Source organism: Haemaphysalis longicornis, unplaced genomic scaffold (assembly GCF_048455015.1).
Source record: "Haemaphysalis longicornis isolate Haplotype H1 unplaced genomic scaffold, Haemaphysalis longicornis Haplotype H1 scaffold_2, whole genome shotgun sequence".
Taxonomy (NCBI): Eukaryota; Metazoa; Arthropoda; class Arachnida; order Ixodida; family Ixodidae; genus Haemaphysalis; species Haemaphysalis longicornis.
In genome coordinates, this window is record NW_027526295.1 from 122,711,816 (window position 1) to 122,728,075 (window position 16,260).

Consider the following 16,260-nt stretch of genomic DNA (forward strand, 5'->3'; position numbering starts at 1 on the left):
CGAGCACTTTGGGGCCGTTGCTTTATCATTTCCCGGGCGATTCCCTGCACGGACAGGACGTTTGCTGCAACTACTGCTCCTGAGTCCGCGTGGGCATGAGTTAGTGTTCTTTAGTGTACGGTTTTGCATAACTCATATTATTAACTCCATTATCATCATCATCATCGTATTTAGGGTTCCATCACGATGAAGGACACTGAAACGGACCTCTAGCCACTCCTTCCTTGCCCTGCCCGACTGCATTCTTTGCTTCTTAACCTTCAAATTTTGTCACTCCCTAAAGTTATCGGTGTACAACTTCTAGTTGTGTCACTCAATAATCACTCTGTTATCCGGGTGGTCCACCGTTTGTCAATCAGTTTTACTGCACGGCCTTCCTAGGCGCATTTCTTTATCATAACTTGTACTATGTTATCTTTTACTGAAGGTCGTTCTCTGGTTGCCTGCTTGTAACCGTCCCCTCTATAATCTTTCTTTCCAATGCCCGGTTCCAAAGTATGAGTTTATCAGGCAGCTCGTGAAATATTTACGATTAACAACATAATGGGGAGAATTTCGTTGCCTATAATATCTGGCTCAAAGCAGCCTAGACTTGGCGGCGCATTTATTTATTTATTTATATGCAATACTGCCCATGTGATGTTCGAAATATATCCTTATACTTCTAAATTAGGGCGTGCATACGCCCCGTTGGCTAGGAGACTTCCGCTGATATTTGCGTTCTCTCTCCGAAACAGAGAGGTCAGTCACTGCGACAACGCAGCGAGACAAATCTTTTGGCGCTCGCGAGAAGTTGAGAGAGAGAGATAGATAGAAAGAGACGAAACCCGCGACACTGTGATGAATGATTATAATGGTATCATGTGTGGCGAAATGTAATTTTTGAAGGAGTAGCGGATAAGCTTTCCAGTGTGAGGTCTCGTCCAGACAACACTGCAGCCGACTAAGTTCGGCCGTTCTAGCTCTGGTACATTTCGCAGTGAAAATGGATCGAGCACTCCAAAAGCACCACTTGTGGCGTCTGAGTTGTGGAGGTTATCTAGATCGATATCACAATTTTAGTGACGCGATCACGCGAAGGTAGCGCAGTGATCAGAGCAAGAAACATTTTTTCTGGTGCAACGTCGCACACGCTGCATCCCCAGACTACATCATCCCAACCTCTGTTTATGCGAAATGTGGATTTTCCTTCGCTAGTCATTGTACAGATTGTTTTCTTTGCCAACTAAACCAATGTTCAGTCTGAGCTTACACGATTACGAGGCTAAAAATTCGCATTAGGGCAAACAAAAAGTCGTGCGATTTTGAAGCGCGAGGTATTGAAAAACGAGCATTTCAGTGTGTGCTACTAGCACGTGGCCGAACTTCAATATTGCACGCAGTTCAAACATCATTAGGAACTATAGCATATTTGTCTCATCGCTTCGATGTTCATTTTGGTAGATTAGTTATCAATAAGTACTATTCGCAAGACCGCTGAGATTGTCGTATAGACAACAAAAGGGTTTCTAAAGTTTGGCGCTGTGCGATTTGCGTCGGCCATAAATGCGTTGGGAGAACTCTCATTTGACGGTGTGTTCGGAGCGCCAGCTAATTTCTTGAAAAAATATCTGCTTGCATGCTTTAAAAGAAATTCATAGCGGTTCGAAAGAATTCCTTACTGCTACGTCGTGTTTGCGTCTTTTTCTTCGCTTTTGTTTGTTCGTATTTTGAAGCGAGACATTCTGAAAAGAAATCTGACCGCCATTCGCATGCCAGTTCCCCTTCCATCAGAGCCCTCCCCCGTGAGCACCTGTTCTATTCGCATTCTGCCACCTTCGCCTGTCAGGGATCGCATCACATGGACATGGAAGCGCTCCTTAAATTCTTGTAAGGGTCGCGTTATTACACTAATCTAGAGCGCGGGTAGGTTTTAGGCAAGTCCACTTCCCGGAGCGCCAGCGTATGTTCATGCCTAGGTAGACTTCATGATGCTTATTTCACGTTTTGCTACGGAATGGAAACCACAAATCGGATGCTGTGCCATGCGGAACCCGACTGAAAACTACTCACTGGCTGGGGTCTAGTAGGGTGCGCCTCTGACAGCTATGTTATGGCGGATCAAGACCTTGAGGCTAAAGGTTCCGTCCAGCTGAACAGCACCATTAACCTTGAGGTATCGTTACCGATATTCACATTTATTTCCTTCATCTGTTTGGCATGAGTTGAAAAATTTACCGCCAGATCAACGAAGCGCATAGGGCTTTGAACAATCATTTTAGTGACTAGCTCTCTGATAGATGCCTAATGCATCAAGAGTGTTCCTGGTGTCAGTGCTATATTCTTGTTAACAACTGTGATGCCTCCGTTCTCTTTATTAGCCATCCGTGTCTTTTTTCCAAAGGAGCGGACACAATGCCAAGAAAATATATACCTTGCTTGTCGTGGTCATCCTCTTTGCCGTTGTCTAAATACTGCTCACAAGCTCGGCATCAATTTCGGTGTGCCCGTATTGTTCTGTGGTTAGAAAGCAGTGTTCGTGCACCGTAATGACTAACAAACGTGCGGTTCTTGTGACGTCTACTGTGTGCGCCTTTTGTAAATTTATGGAGGCGACACTAGGGAAATTAAGCGCGCTCATAGTAGTATGGTGCTCAAGAACAAGCATCGTTCGCTCTAGAGCGCTTGCCTAGGATTATATGGGAACACGTCCTTCACTTATCTAAAGGCTTAGAGGATGCAGTTTGTTCCATAAAAACTAGCTAAGAAAAAGGCCAAAGGTACGGTAATGTATGTCGACGCACCTTGAATAATTCTTCTTTGCCGACTAGCGCAGTGGCCTGGTTTACCATAGGGACCAATACGCGTTCTACATTATTCACTTTAAATGCCCATCCAAAGACTTTCGAAAAAAGGAGGAGGATTAGGTTCACTATCACATCAATTATCTTTTTAACAAGGCCTGGCTTCTTGCATAGAGCTTCAGCATCCTCCATCATCTTTTTGGCCTTTTCATGAGCATCATTGATTATCTTCTCTGCTCCAGCATTGATCCGCTCTGCTTCGTTGCGTTTCCGAATGCTTTCGAGTTCTCGGTCGATCATCTGGAATAGAATGAAATTCCTTGCAGATAAGTATGGTCAGGTTGACCGTAACATTCCACACAAATTCACTTGGTTGTTGTTTGTGTCAGTGACTTCATCATGCCTGGAGGGAAGAGCTGTTTGAGCAAGGTGTACTGATCAGAATACAAATTTTGGTAAGCCCGTAAAAACTAAGCAACACCTATCACGAGTGCCGTAGTGAGGGCTCCCTGTAACCTTTGGACACCTTCACATCTGCAACTTGTGCTGCAGTCTAGACCTCCGGGCACTTTAATTAAAATGTTTTGGTGAATGCTGATGAAGTTAACCTCTCTAACTGCAGGCTTTGCTACTATAGCACGGGATGAATGTTCTCACAATGTGAAGAACAATCCAAAGGTCTTGTAGGAATTATCTTTCTATGGAGCAAAATTGAGATTGGTTAAAATAAGAAAAAATTAAAGGTCGAAAAAGCAGAGATCAAAGTGACATGCACAGTCCAGCGCCGATCAATGGAATACCCGCGCCTTCCTTTCAGTTGTTAGGTAAAATCAAGTTACAACGAATACATGGCGTAGATAGATAAGATTGCCCATCAATCCTGAACAGTCCCGGAGAGCAAGCGCAAACCTTTCCATTCACTATCAAAGAAGCTTGTAGGTACGGCATGCGAAAAAAAAAGAAGCTTGGCATGAAATATGAGACCAGATAGCCGTGAGCCGCCAAGGGCTAGAAACAAACAAAAAGAAACAAATCAAAAGTACAGTGCACGAAATTACGGGTACGTAAAACAAGACCAGGCAGGACAAACGATGAAAAATAAAAAAACACCCCATAAAAGAAAATTATCTACAGAGAAAGCAAAGAAAAAAATAACAGACACGAGAAAACCATAAAGCTGCCTCCATATTTCAAGGCGTAGCTATGAACGTTGCTGTGGTAGATAATTATTTCGCAGTGGTGCGGTGTCAGTGGGCTGAAATTTCTCGATAAATGTGCTGGCCTAAAAGCGGCCTCAAAAATAATTTAATGTGGAAGTTCTCTATAGGCCATCATTGCGTACAAACAACACAAAAGTAGAGTGGCAATTTGCTACCAGTTTATTCTCAGGGGGGGTACTTCTTACCTCCCCAAACCGAATTTGTTCAGCAGGTTAAACAATAAGCGAGAACGTGTCCGACTACAGCGAAAGATACTGTCAGCCACCATGGCCGGTTGGGCTATGCGTGGGAACCTGCGGCTCACTTTATATTCTGTTCGCGATGGAAACATGTCCCAGTCCTCCGCAGTGCACGAACACTCACGATAAATTAAATAAAGGAAAAAATTTCCGGCCTTCTTGAGAAGTTATAACATTCGCAATATATTTAAATACGCACTCTCAAAATTCACACAATACCTTTAAACTCATTTCATTACGTGGTGAAAACGCAAACTGGGCTGGATACCCACATGTACAACCTATGTCGGCGACAAGCTGCCACCGTGCAGTGGTACCTAAGCTACGAAACTAGGTCCCACCTACCCGGATTAAACAGGCTGGTTGAGGTTAGCCCCTTACTTACAAGGTATCAGAAGTCAATAGAAAAAGCCATTGACTCATACGAAATAAAAAGGAAATATTGCGATAAAATACCGACCTGTTCGAGCTTTTCCTCGTACGGCTTCGAGCATTCCAACCCGCCGAGCGTTGCCTCTCTCCTAAACAGCTCTAGAGCTGATTTCCGCATTTTGGTACTGTGCTGTAGTATGGTGGAATCTTCAGGGAATGTTTGATGTCCGTGAAATGCCTGCGGGCCAAGAAGAAGCTTTTTGGTTGTGTTCGCCACAGCATATTGCGACTACTCACACTTTCCATGCCATTTCTGTAATGGTCCATGGCTTTGTTTACAGCCCTCAAGTTGTTTGCTTCGACAGATGCCTGAAAAGTGACACCGCCGTATCACTAAACGCTCTCAAAGAACACAACGGCTGTTCACCTCAAATATAGATTTGGCGTCCGGAAGATCATCCCGGTTGAAGATTTCGGTTAACTTCTGCAAAGACACGAGTCAGGTGGGTCTGGAACAAGGAGACCTGGTGTACATACCCCAAAGTGCTCCAGCATCTGCCTGCAAGTCGTATCGGAGCTGCTGATCTTCTTCACTACTAAATTATTTGGCTCTAGCACGAAGGGCACCAGAACCCGCAGTTGATCCTTGAATTCTTCATCAATGTCTGATAGGCGCCCATCAAAATGTTCTCTTGACGCGACCTGCATAGTATTGAAGCATTGCAGTGGCTATGGCAGCATTGGAGCTATGTGGTACTTGCAGAGGGTACCTTTTTTCCAGGGTGGGGCATGAGAAAGCACGACATTTCTGAAAAGCAAGACTTAATGTCCTGTCGTAGTGCCTGCAGCTCCGGATCCAGTTTGTCGGTAACCTCCAGGCGCTGCTCTAGTAATTCGTAACCACCGTCAAAGCCATATGGCTTTTCGAAACCACACTGCCAGTCCCGGACGAGGAACAGGAGCTTTTGGAAGGGTTTTTTTTCTGTGTCCTGTGAGTGCAAACAAAATGCCAAGAGTGATTAGTTATAAAGCGAGGTCTCGGTGACACTTTTGTAAAATTGTGTCCAACCTAAGAAAACGCAATTTAATGGCAACGCTGTGGCAAAACAAACCCGCAAGGTCGTGAAGAATGGAAAGCACCTTTTTAACAGCCAACGAGAAAACATGGTCATGGCTTTTTCTTCAAAGGATGCTTACATTCTGGAACAAGTAGATCTGAACGCTACGGCATGCGTGCCGGTACAAGCGGGAACTAAAAAATATAATTTTAGCTAAAATGTCTTGTGGGTCGAGATTAGTCTGGCAAAAGAACGTTGTTCACAAACTAGTAGATGGCTGTAACCCTAGATGGGGACAGTTGATGCACGGTAACTTGAAGTAAGAAAAAGTCATCTATGTCAACCTTGAGTTTATTAGGCAGAAGTTAAGACTAAAACCAATGCATTGATACAGTGGCAGTTTGTCGTTTTGGTATGCCAACTAGGAAGTATGAAGAAAGTTGTGCCTTAAATCAATACGCATGGCGAAAACCCGCTCTTGAAGGTTTAAATTTCAAGATAAGCATTGCTGAACTTAAAACATTTTGCGTGCATATTTTCCTTTTGTAGTCCTACACAGAAAACTAACTATTGCTCAGTTCTTTTGTTGAAAAAACAATCATGAATACAAGTCATTCGCTTTCCTAGCCAGAATTTTTTACCACGTTAACCGTTTTGCAATCACGCAATAGACTACAACAGCGTAAATTGGTCTTTACCATAAAATGCTCGAAAGCAGCCTGAAACGTAAGAAGGGAGCGTGAGCTGGTAGTTATAGTTTCTGGTTGTGCAACCGAAATTCTAGCCGGCTTTTGTAAATTTACCACGTGGCTAATCCTCTCAAACTCTATATAAAACTTTCAACATGTACTGGTTGAAGTACCCCTTTTACACCCCAGAACTGCGGTCATATCCAAGGGGTATAAATACGCAAAGTACCACTGCCTACTCTTGAAAACAAAGGCAATGCCGGAGCTTCTTTTGAAATTCCGAAGTTTTGCACGTAACATATACTCTGTTATTTCAATCATGTGACAGCATTGAAAGGTAGGTATAAACATGCACCATCACATCCTTCTCATCAAACCCGTAATTCTATCATGACTACTCCGAAACTATTGCTTAATGAAAACATGGGGGATGGTGTTTCGTGCTTGAAATTGAATTCTTTGCAAACTGGTGGAGCGTGCAGGAATCATGACTTATTGGAACTAATGTCTACTTCTTCTCTACTGTCTACTAAATGTCTACTACTAATGTCTACTAAAAGAAATTTGACGTGATTGATGACAACCTGCGCAGTCATACTGCATAGCAAAGTTAGCTAGAGTAATTTGAGCAACAAACACTAAAATCTAGTGTTTCCATTCCAAGCGAGCAGATCGGTGGGAACTTCCAGGCAAGGCAGATAAAAAAAATCGGACGCCAGCAACGGCCAATGTCCGTACCACGAATCTGGAACGCACTGTGCGCTTAAAAGCTGCTGCTTAAACGTCCCCGCTGTTGTAGCTCTGTGATCTTGAGGCACAGTTTTGGGTACTTGCACTGACGGGCCGGGTACGAGCATCAGCGGGTCTGCTTTAAAATTTGTATCCCAATTTTTGTCCCAAACTCAATTATTTTGTATTGCAAAAGCACTAAATACTTCGTGTTGTTTGTGTCATAAAGAGTGATTTGGTATGTTTCAGGTCTCTTTAGGCTCGGCGTGCATGCGATGTTGGTCGCCGTGCAGCGAAGCGTTTGGAAATACGCGCGCTCTTTTACTGACGTTGGTACTGTTGGAGCGCCCTTAGTAATGTCCTCATGTTCTTGGTGTATCTTGGAGAACACTTGTGTGCTCATCAACCAAATAAATTTAGCACTACATCATTTCACCACAACGCCCTTTTAAACAGCCTAATGGGACTTGTGTCAGCAATGTTTACAGAGAAAACAAATTGGCCGCGTATCTGCTCCTTTCGTTGCAAATGCCGTCAAAAGACAATAGTCTTCATCCGCTTTTGCGTAGTAAATGCCTCCCTTTGCTTTCCCGGTCACCTCTCATGTTGTCCCTCTTGCGTCGCGCTCCTCCCAAGGTAAAGACACCAAAGGTTTGCTTGAATCCTTTTAAATTTCCCGCATTCCACTGCTCCGAACCGGGTGTCTCGATGCGAACGCTGCCGTACGGCGAAGACGCGCGTTAATCGAGGCGCCCTACTTCAACGTTTATAGAACCGCGTTTCCCTACTCTACGTGCGTTGCAAGCAGAACGTGGAACCTATCTAGTGGAACCTTGCGTAACTGTTGCCGGTTGATTTCTTAAAATGGCGCCAGAAGGTATAGTGGCGCGGGCGACAGCTGGCGACGGCGGACCGAATTCTTTTTATGCAGTTGATGAAGTATTTAATTTCCCAAAAGTCAAGCATGTTTGATTTTTTTATAACAGAACACTGCAAATATCACTTCTGTATTGATTTGTTGTCTCATATTTGCTTAATGTCTTGTTCTCCTTCAACAATGTTGACAAGTATAGACATTACACCGGGCATAGACGGGTAGATTTAGCTGTGACTATAGAAGACTATTTGCAGGCATTGTTTTGCTGTGGCCGCTTGGCTGAATCGAGTCACAGACAGACAGACGGACAGACAGACGGACAGACAGACAGACAGACAGACACACAGACAGACCAAAATTTCTGGGTTTATGTAGCCCAAGAAAGATTATCGTCTTTAAAAAAAGCTGTTTACCGTTTGACCATGAACCCTTGCAGTAGTTGCTCCGTTCGATGCGAATAAATATTTTTCTTGCTGTTGTGGAATATCAGCATTTCTTGTCTCCTGACAAAGTCTTCCTTGGCCATTACGTATTAGTGTAGCACGCAAGTTCTTGAATGCGCCAAAAGAAGTAGTTTTTGGCCGAAAAATGCATGAAGTGTTTCAAAAGTCTTCTAAGTTTGGCCAGTTGTTATATAACCGTCAAAATAAAAGTAACAGTTCGTTGAAAGAGTGGGAGGAAAAAAAGACTTAACATTGCGCTCACTACCAACGAGATGTTTTTTGTTGTTTTGGGGCACCGGCTTAAAAGAAACGTAGTAAACTGCAGGTAGAAGTTTATCAGCACATTCAAAGGCCAGAGCGCCCCTCGGTGCATTCACACAGAGGAAACTTCTTCACGCATCGGGGACATAATTAGGTCCCTCCAGGTAAGGGGCATAAAACTTCGGCAATCTAAGAAGAAAGGCCGCATGATGGTCGTTCCAGACGGCCTATACTAAAAAAGGCGCAAAACATTCTCTCTGGATTTCGTATAACGCCCAAAGGTTCACCCAAAAACGTGCAAAAGAAGGAAGCGAGGTTGTGGGAAGAAGTGGTCCTCACGATGTTCAAATCATTATTAAGATGGTGCAGATGGGGCTCTCAGTCAGCTTTTTCAACGCGAGAATGCTGAAGTACTTGTAATTTTTTGCGCCCTCGCGTCCCAAAGTACAACCTTTCACTGTGCTCTCAAGTGTTAACTACAGAAATCTTCGAGCTTGTAGAAACTCAACGGCTGCTGTATCGTTGGAAACCTGATTGCGTCTCGAAGTACCTACAGTTTCTATTCAAGAGAATCTAATCATCATCTCCATACATATAAACGGCTGCATTTACTTACTTTCTATGTTTCTCTGCCATAAAGGGAGCATCTGCATCTCTGGTTAGGGATTAGAAAATTCCAGAACTCTTTGTCATTCGCACGAGCCATTTTTATGAACGCTAAGCTTTCACGAAAATTTGCATCGGTAAACTATGCTAGCAGCTTCATATACAAAAGAACAGCGTTTGTATACCGTCGCGCATACTACAGTTTTAGGCAACATTCTCTAGCCACGATTTAGAGCAGCCTTCTTCGCGCACTTCGTTGAAGGGACATGCTTGAATGTTTTAGGTAAGCACATAATTTTTATTTTATTATCTGAGTGGAGCTACCGCTCAATAGAGCATGGAAGATATCTCAGACGTCTCCAATATTGCAATCAACACCTCTTTAGAGCTGACGTCGAATTCTCCCGTATATGACTCACCAACATTTTAGACTTTTAATAGCTGTCGACTAGTCACCGTGAGCGTTAGATTTATGCTTTAGTCTTTTGCAATTACGTATTGCCTTGTTTTTTCGCGCACTCGAAAGACAGAAGAACGGGACTGCAAAAGCGTGCCTGGTGGTGGCCATGGGGAAGCCTTGTGAGCGTACTGTTTAATCCAGCTTTGAGACAGAAATACTTAGGGTAGTTGAGGAAGATATTTGCAACCACCCGCTGTCAAGTGTAGTTGAGCTACTTCTTTGCCAAATAGCTGCCAAAAATTCATTAGCGTACGCCCAGGTGGGCCTCAACCTCCTATGGCCGCTACCCCGTGTGTACAGGAGGTGTATGAGATTAGGAAAGTAGTAGCATCATTTCACGTTACCGTAGAGGCTTGGACGCCTGTATCCAAAAGTGCATTCAAGCCACAGCTTCTTGCGCAAAAAGCACCCTGCCTATTTGAATACCGAATGTCTCGAATCTCATACCAAGCTTCGCTACGTTGCAAGCGCTACATTGGTCAGACAGGACCTCGCGTAAAGCCGCGTGTGTCTGCGGAGCGCGCCAAGTCGCTAAACAGCTCTGGTGACAGTCACCTTCTGGCGGACTGCCATGGATGCGACTTCTCCTCGCTGTTTGATGAAACGGCACTAAAGGTTGTTTTCGAAACCAAGGAAACTTGTCATTCACCAGGATTTCTTGATTACACAGTAGAGGGATCCTTGTATTTAGTGTGCCCGGCGAATCTACCTAAAACACAATCTAAAAGATTTAGAAGGGGCCACATGCGTCTCTGAAAGAATGTAGGCGTCGATGCGCTACCGCTATGTACTTTTGACCACGTATCCTTCGAACAGCATTATGGAAGTGAGCATGCCTAAAGACACATGCGCAAGCTCGATCTACGAAAGCACCTAATTGGTGTCGACTTTGGGGAAATATTGAGCTTCGGGAAGTTTCACAAGAATATCTTTACTGAAAGGCAGACAATAAACCTCGTTCTCTACCACCATTTTGACCAGTAAGGAACCGTTTTGGAGAAACTTACGCCTCCAAAACATGATTTCCTCCATAGCTGTAACTTTTGCGCACAAAAAACGAGGACTAAACGGAGACACGAAGACCAGCGCAGACTAACAACTGAAATTTTATTCATCACTCAACACATATATACCCTCTTTGAAATCACTCGCGCATGGTCAAATGTGTACGCATCTTTGTCTCCGTGTCTTCGTGTCTCCGTTTAGTCCTCGTTATTTGTGCGCAAAAGTTACAGCTATGAGCTGTCACCAACTAGCCCGCCTTTCAGTGTTATTGCAATTTATGATTTCGTTCGCTCCTCAACTCCTTCACACCCTCAAGCTCAACTATAGTGTTGAAATTTTTTTTCGCCTTCGACATCAACGGAATCGTCTTTTTGATTTGTGGTCAGCCATAACGGTAGAACATCATTTCGATGCGGGGTTTTCTTTTGTTGCCTGATTTTACCAAGACCAGGAAAGTGATTGTAAAAGTGATCTTTTGAATCGACAGCTCCTTTTCTCTGTGATACCATGTTCAAAAGGTTTTAAAACAACCCGTTTTTTGCTACCTTCCCTCTGCAAAAATAGACGTCTGAAGGCCATCAACAATCAGTTGTACCATTTAGATGACGTTTCAAAGTATCTGTCTGAACTTCCCACGTGGGGAAAAACAGACATTGGAAATACGTCCTGTAGTTCTTAAAGTAATCGCAGCCACGTCAGCTCCGTATTCCATTTGAAAGACGACAGACGACACACTGTTATCAATAGAAGCCATCCACTTGTCATGGCAACCGAATGAGGTAGTTCCAACAAATACATAGCTGCTATCAACAATAAAGCGAATGTAAACAGCTTTTCTTTGCGGAGACAGGCGAAATGCCTCATTTAGAGTCCTTATTGCATGCTGTTCTTTTGTACAGGGCACTTACTTGTGGTGCGCTGTGAGCAGCGACAACATGAACGCGGCTTTTTTCGATTTCAAGTGGCTACTCGGCTTACGTTTCTGGCACCTTCCAGGTTGCAGGAACTACAGGAGCTTAGGAACTAGGAAAACGCCCTTAACTTTCCCTTAATTGTTGCAATGGAGCTTAACAGCTTCCTTGTTTTACCATATATCAGTCTGCCGCGTCTTGGTAGTGGGATTTTTGACGCTCAACTACTGACCACGAAATATTTTTTTAAACAGCGCGTGCAACTACTACGTCATCACAGATCCTCTTGTCATGGAAACCTCCGAACCTACAGAATTTCTTCACAAAACTGAATTCTTCCTTGGCTGGAAATCTTCCCCACAAAGAAGATTCGTCAGAGGCGTCGAATGCTGAGTAAAGGCAAATGGGGCTTGCCTTCTTTGGGTCCTTATTACCTTTAATAAAAGTTATTTTGACTGCGATACGGACAGTTAACGTTTGGCGATGACTCACCACCCTAAAGCCCTGGTCATCGCATCGGTCATTCTCGCCCCTGCTTCCCCGTCTTCTGCAACAGCATATTCACCATCCTTAGGGGGAATAACGTAACAAGCGCAGTCAATTTCAGCATTGCGCGCTGGATGTGTTTGTGGCTCCTTCGCCGAAATACCCAACCACTCTCGGAGCGACCATTCAAGTGTCCTGTTAGGGCCTGGCTTGTTCTTCGGTTTCCCCATCAAATTGCGTGTTCCCTAATCAAATCGGCCTCATACTGAGCCCCATTGGACGCATATGGAGAAAATATTCTAGTCTGCGTGGGCATCTGCACAGGTCAAGGTTATAGGGAACAAAGCAGCTGATGAATGAACACTTTCATATTGACACGTCTTAAAAGTGGTGCCACATGAACGGCGTGGTTTAAACAGACCATCACAGGTCATTTCAAGTCTCTCTGGTGGCCATGTTTAGATCCGTGCGTTTGCCAAGGTAATGAAAAGGGCAAGGAAATTATTGGTGTACCGTATCCGGACTAAATCAGCAGGATGAAGCTTACCTCTTCGCGCATGTGTTGAGCATGTGGCGTACAAAGCCACATCAGACATTTCTTCATGAACTGTCCGGAAGATTCTGTAGGCCGGTACCTTGTTTAAACAATTACAAAAGAGGGCGCTTCGCATGCTCTTTGGAAGACGTTCTTTCTAGAACACGCACTGGATCACTAGGCGACAAACATTGTACCCGGATCTTCAATTCTTGAAGCTCACAAACCTAAGGAGCCGTGGTGATTGGGCGCATGTTGTTGTGTGCTGCCCGAGCGGAGCCCTTGACGCCACTCTCTTCTAGGCAATATCAGCCTGCTCCCTAACAACAATTCACTCTCACACAATAACAACTTAGTTTAGTCGGTGTTGCTTTGTATCGATTTTTTGTATGTAACATTCCCTCACACAACTAAGTAGGTTCTGGAATTCCTATAAAGCATCATTACAGCTCATTTGTTTCCCTGTAAACTTTAATAAGGCAAGGATGTCTTATGCCTCACTGCGCGTACATTGTACTGGAGCCAGATGCGTGGACAAGTTACACCGAGCATTTCGATGCCAGGCTAACTCACTATGCAAATGACTCAAAACACATCTCGAATTATGGTGCCTCACTTAAAGCTGCAATATTTAATTGTTACGCAGGGTTGCACCAATCGCTAGATATATTCACGCTGGTTGGCTGACCATGTGATCTTCCTCGTCACTCTCTTCGCCACAGGTTCTAACTTGTACTGGTATCTTTTAGTGTTCGTGGAGGGCCAGATACCTTTAACCGAGACGTATTGCTTTCACGTGAAAGTGTCCATATGCCTCAGTTACGCTAGCCAGCCCGCTTCCTTGTAGTTCTTTTCGAAGGGCGCACTGGGCTTCTCCGGCTGTTCGCTGTCAGCGCCTTAGTTTTCGATTGCGTCTAAGTAGTAATCACCCGGAACAGGTGAGAGTGCAGAAATACGGTATTTACTCATGCAATGATCGCCAAAAAATGTGATGTAAATTTTGGGGTGCGTTCATTACGCAGGGTAAATTTTTCGGAAAAAACTTTTGAGCACAGAAAACGCAAGAAAGTTGCGGGTCAGAATTTTTACGATAGATCTTATGTACATAATAAAAGTAATAAAAACATAACAAAAACTCTGCGCACTACCTCCAGCCGCATTGCAAAGTGACGCAAAATACAGTGTTTTCATGAATTACAGAATGCGCCGCAACGAGTTTGCGGCGAGGTGACAACAGGGCAACCAATAAGTGGCTCCCACTGTGACATTGCGGGACATCAAAACAGATATCTGGGCTGACGCAGCAGGCTGAGTGCATTTTTTTTCTTTGTCTTGTGAGTACATTATGTGCATTTAGTGAGTTTCTTCTTCATCAATATTGAACGCATGCTTGCTAATATCGCTAATATCCGCAAGTCTGCGGCAATAACGTAGACATGTCTGCTTTGAAAGGGAAGGAAACAGAGGTAAGAACGATCATCATCAGCTAGACTTTGCACACAGATGACATACTGCTGTGTTAAGTTCAGGGTGCGTTCATTCCGCGGGAAATTTAAAAAAAATTGAATTTTGACGACAAACTTCGAGAGTGCGACCATTATGCGAGTAAATACGTTGTATCCAAGCATCTGCGCAGCGAGAATAATTTTGTGTAGGCTAAGTGAATTGCTCAAAAGAGGCTGCATTGCTGCCAATTTGTCACAACGGAAGGCTACTCCAAAAAATGCCAAATGAGGTTTACTGTCACCTTCTGATTTGCACATTAATCATGCCGATATTTCCTAAAACTTTTATGGTTTAAATATTTCACGGCCATTACTGCACTGCAATGTTGGAACCGCAGCCAAAACGTGCAGTGCCCTAAGGGCCTTTTTAGTGCTTTCTTAGAGCCAATGGGGGTATTGTGGGTTATGTCGCCTTCTCCCTCAACTACATGAAATGTACAGTCTATATGGTAGTTTATCCACATTACCCCTCCCCTCCCCGTTTCTTTCTCGTCATCTCCTGTTATCTTCATAAGGTGTTCGTAGTGAGGACGTGTTTAGTTGCTTTGATGCACATGTAAACGCTGGGCCCGTTGCCCAGTTCTTGATATTTCCTTCAAGACAGATTACTCACCTAGTTCGTGTTATTGATGTGTCTACAAATAAACCAGTTAATGTTTGTATAATTGGCTTCGCAGTTTTTGTACAATTTTGCTTTGTAAAGTTTAAAGACATGGCCGACGTGCCAGTGCAGCTCTTTTTCTGGAGGAACTTTCGCGCTTCAACTTATGATCCCAATGATGTATGTGCAAACAATGTTCATTGCAAGAAATACAAACTATGGAATTTAACGTGCCCGGTGCATTCCCTCGCTGGCGCCGCTTCCTAATTCGCGTTTAGTTTTACGCACTATCGTATTAAGGCATGAACAAAGAAGACCGATCGTCATTTTTTGCTTTATTATAAGATATTGATTTGACTAGCCAGAACACCACAGCCTTCGTCTCGTAAGTACGGCAGCGAAGTGGCACGATGGGGTGGAATAAAAAAATGACCGTTAAGAGTACTCTAGGTTCACTTATAAAGTGATCAAAAGTGATCAAGACTGTTTTATATTATCCTGCCTCGATTCCTACGTGCCAGTTAAAGTGCAGTTTTTATGGCATATAACAAAAAGGACACACCCACCTGCAGTGCTCGTTTTCCGAATTGAGTGAACAGCTGCAAATGCTGCAGGTCGTCTTCACCAATGTTCTGCGAAAGGTTGTAAATTTGCACTGAGCTTGCCATGATGCTCAAGGCGAATATTGTGGCACTGTTATTGACCGTGGACTTGGTGTCAGACGTGCCCTGGGTGTCCAAGAAAACCACGGCCACCTTCTTCCCTCCGGTCGCCGGCACCTGTAATTGCCCAACAGTAATGTCGCCCCCGTCGGGTTTACAAAAGACCTGTTCCTTACCACAAAAACTTCGTCCCAAATCCATATTCCCAATGTCTCCGTCTCCGACCCACACCGCCATCGGAAGCCTTCACTTGAGACGTTGTCACTCAGCCAATCTCCTTGTCCTCTGCTTTGCATGTACTGAAGAAAAAAATTGAGCAAGAAAGACTTGCCTTTCCGGAAGATGCCCGCTACTGAAACGACCACAACAGGAAGGTCTTTCACGCGGTCATCCAGAAGTATTCGCTTCAGTGCATCCTCGTCGAGGCGACAACCTTTTCCACCTTCAATCCGCACGATTTGGACAGGCCGACCGGTACTTTGTGGTGTGGCCATACCGGTCTAAGGACACCGCCGCTGCCAAGCGGCCGCGAAAGGCTTATTTTGCGTTGTGAGGCGCAGAAAAACAGTAGGCTTGACAGTGGGTATCCTGCAACAGAAATGCAGGCCGCAATAACGCGTTTGCTCTGTATACGCTCCTAAAAGTTATGAAAAAAATCTCATGGTGGCAGCATATCGATTGCCAAGCGTTCTATTTTAAGGTGTAAATATCTCTCAATAGTCTTGACACTGCATCTTTGCCTTCTAGTAGGGCAACCTGAGCAATCGAAAATACCCAAGGCGCACACTCAGGACCATCCCATGCACTTTGACAACCGT

At 44.2% G+C, this 16,260-nt stretch overlaps 1 protein-coding gene across 1 annotated transcript in view; it reads right to left on the reverse strand.

Moving 5' to 3' along the window:
- The window catches only part of LOC144168261 (atlastin-1-like), a 31,039-nt gene extending 15,103 nt beyond the window's left edge, over window positions 1-15,936 (reverse strand). Inside the window, exons 1-4 of the mRNA XM_077697278.1 lie at window positions 15,619-15,936; window positions 15,347-15,559; window positions 5,385-5,603; window positions 5,152-5,316 (exon numbers count right to left, since the gene is read on the reverse strand). Of these exons, the coding sequence (XP_077553404.1) occupies window positions 5,152-5,316; window positions 5,385-5,603; window positions 15,347-15,559; window positions 15,619-15,936 (915 nt within the window). The remainder of the gene's footprint in view (window positions 1-5,151; window positions 5,317-5,384; window positions 5,604-15,346; window positions 15,560-15,618) is intronic.
- Between the last annotated feature and the right edge of the window lie 324 nt (window positions 15,937-16,260).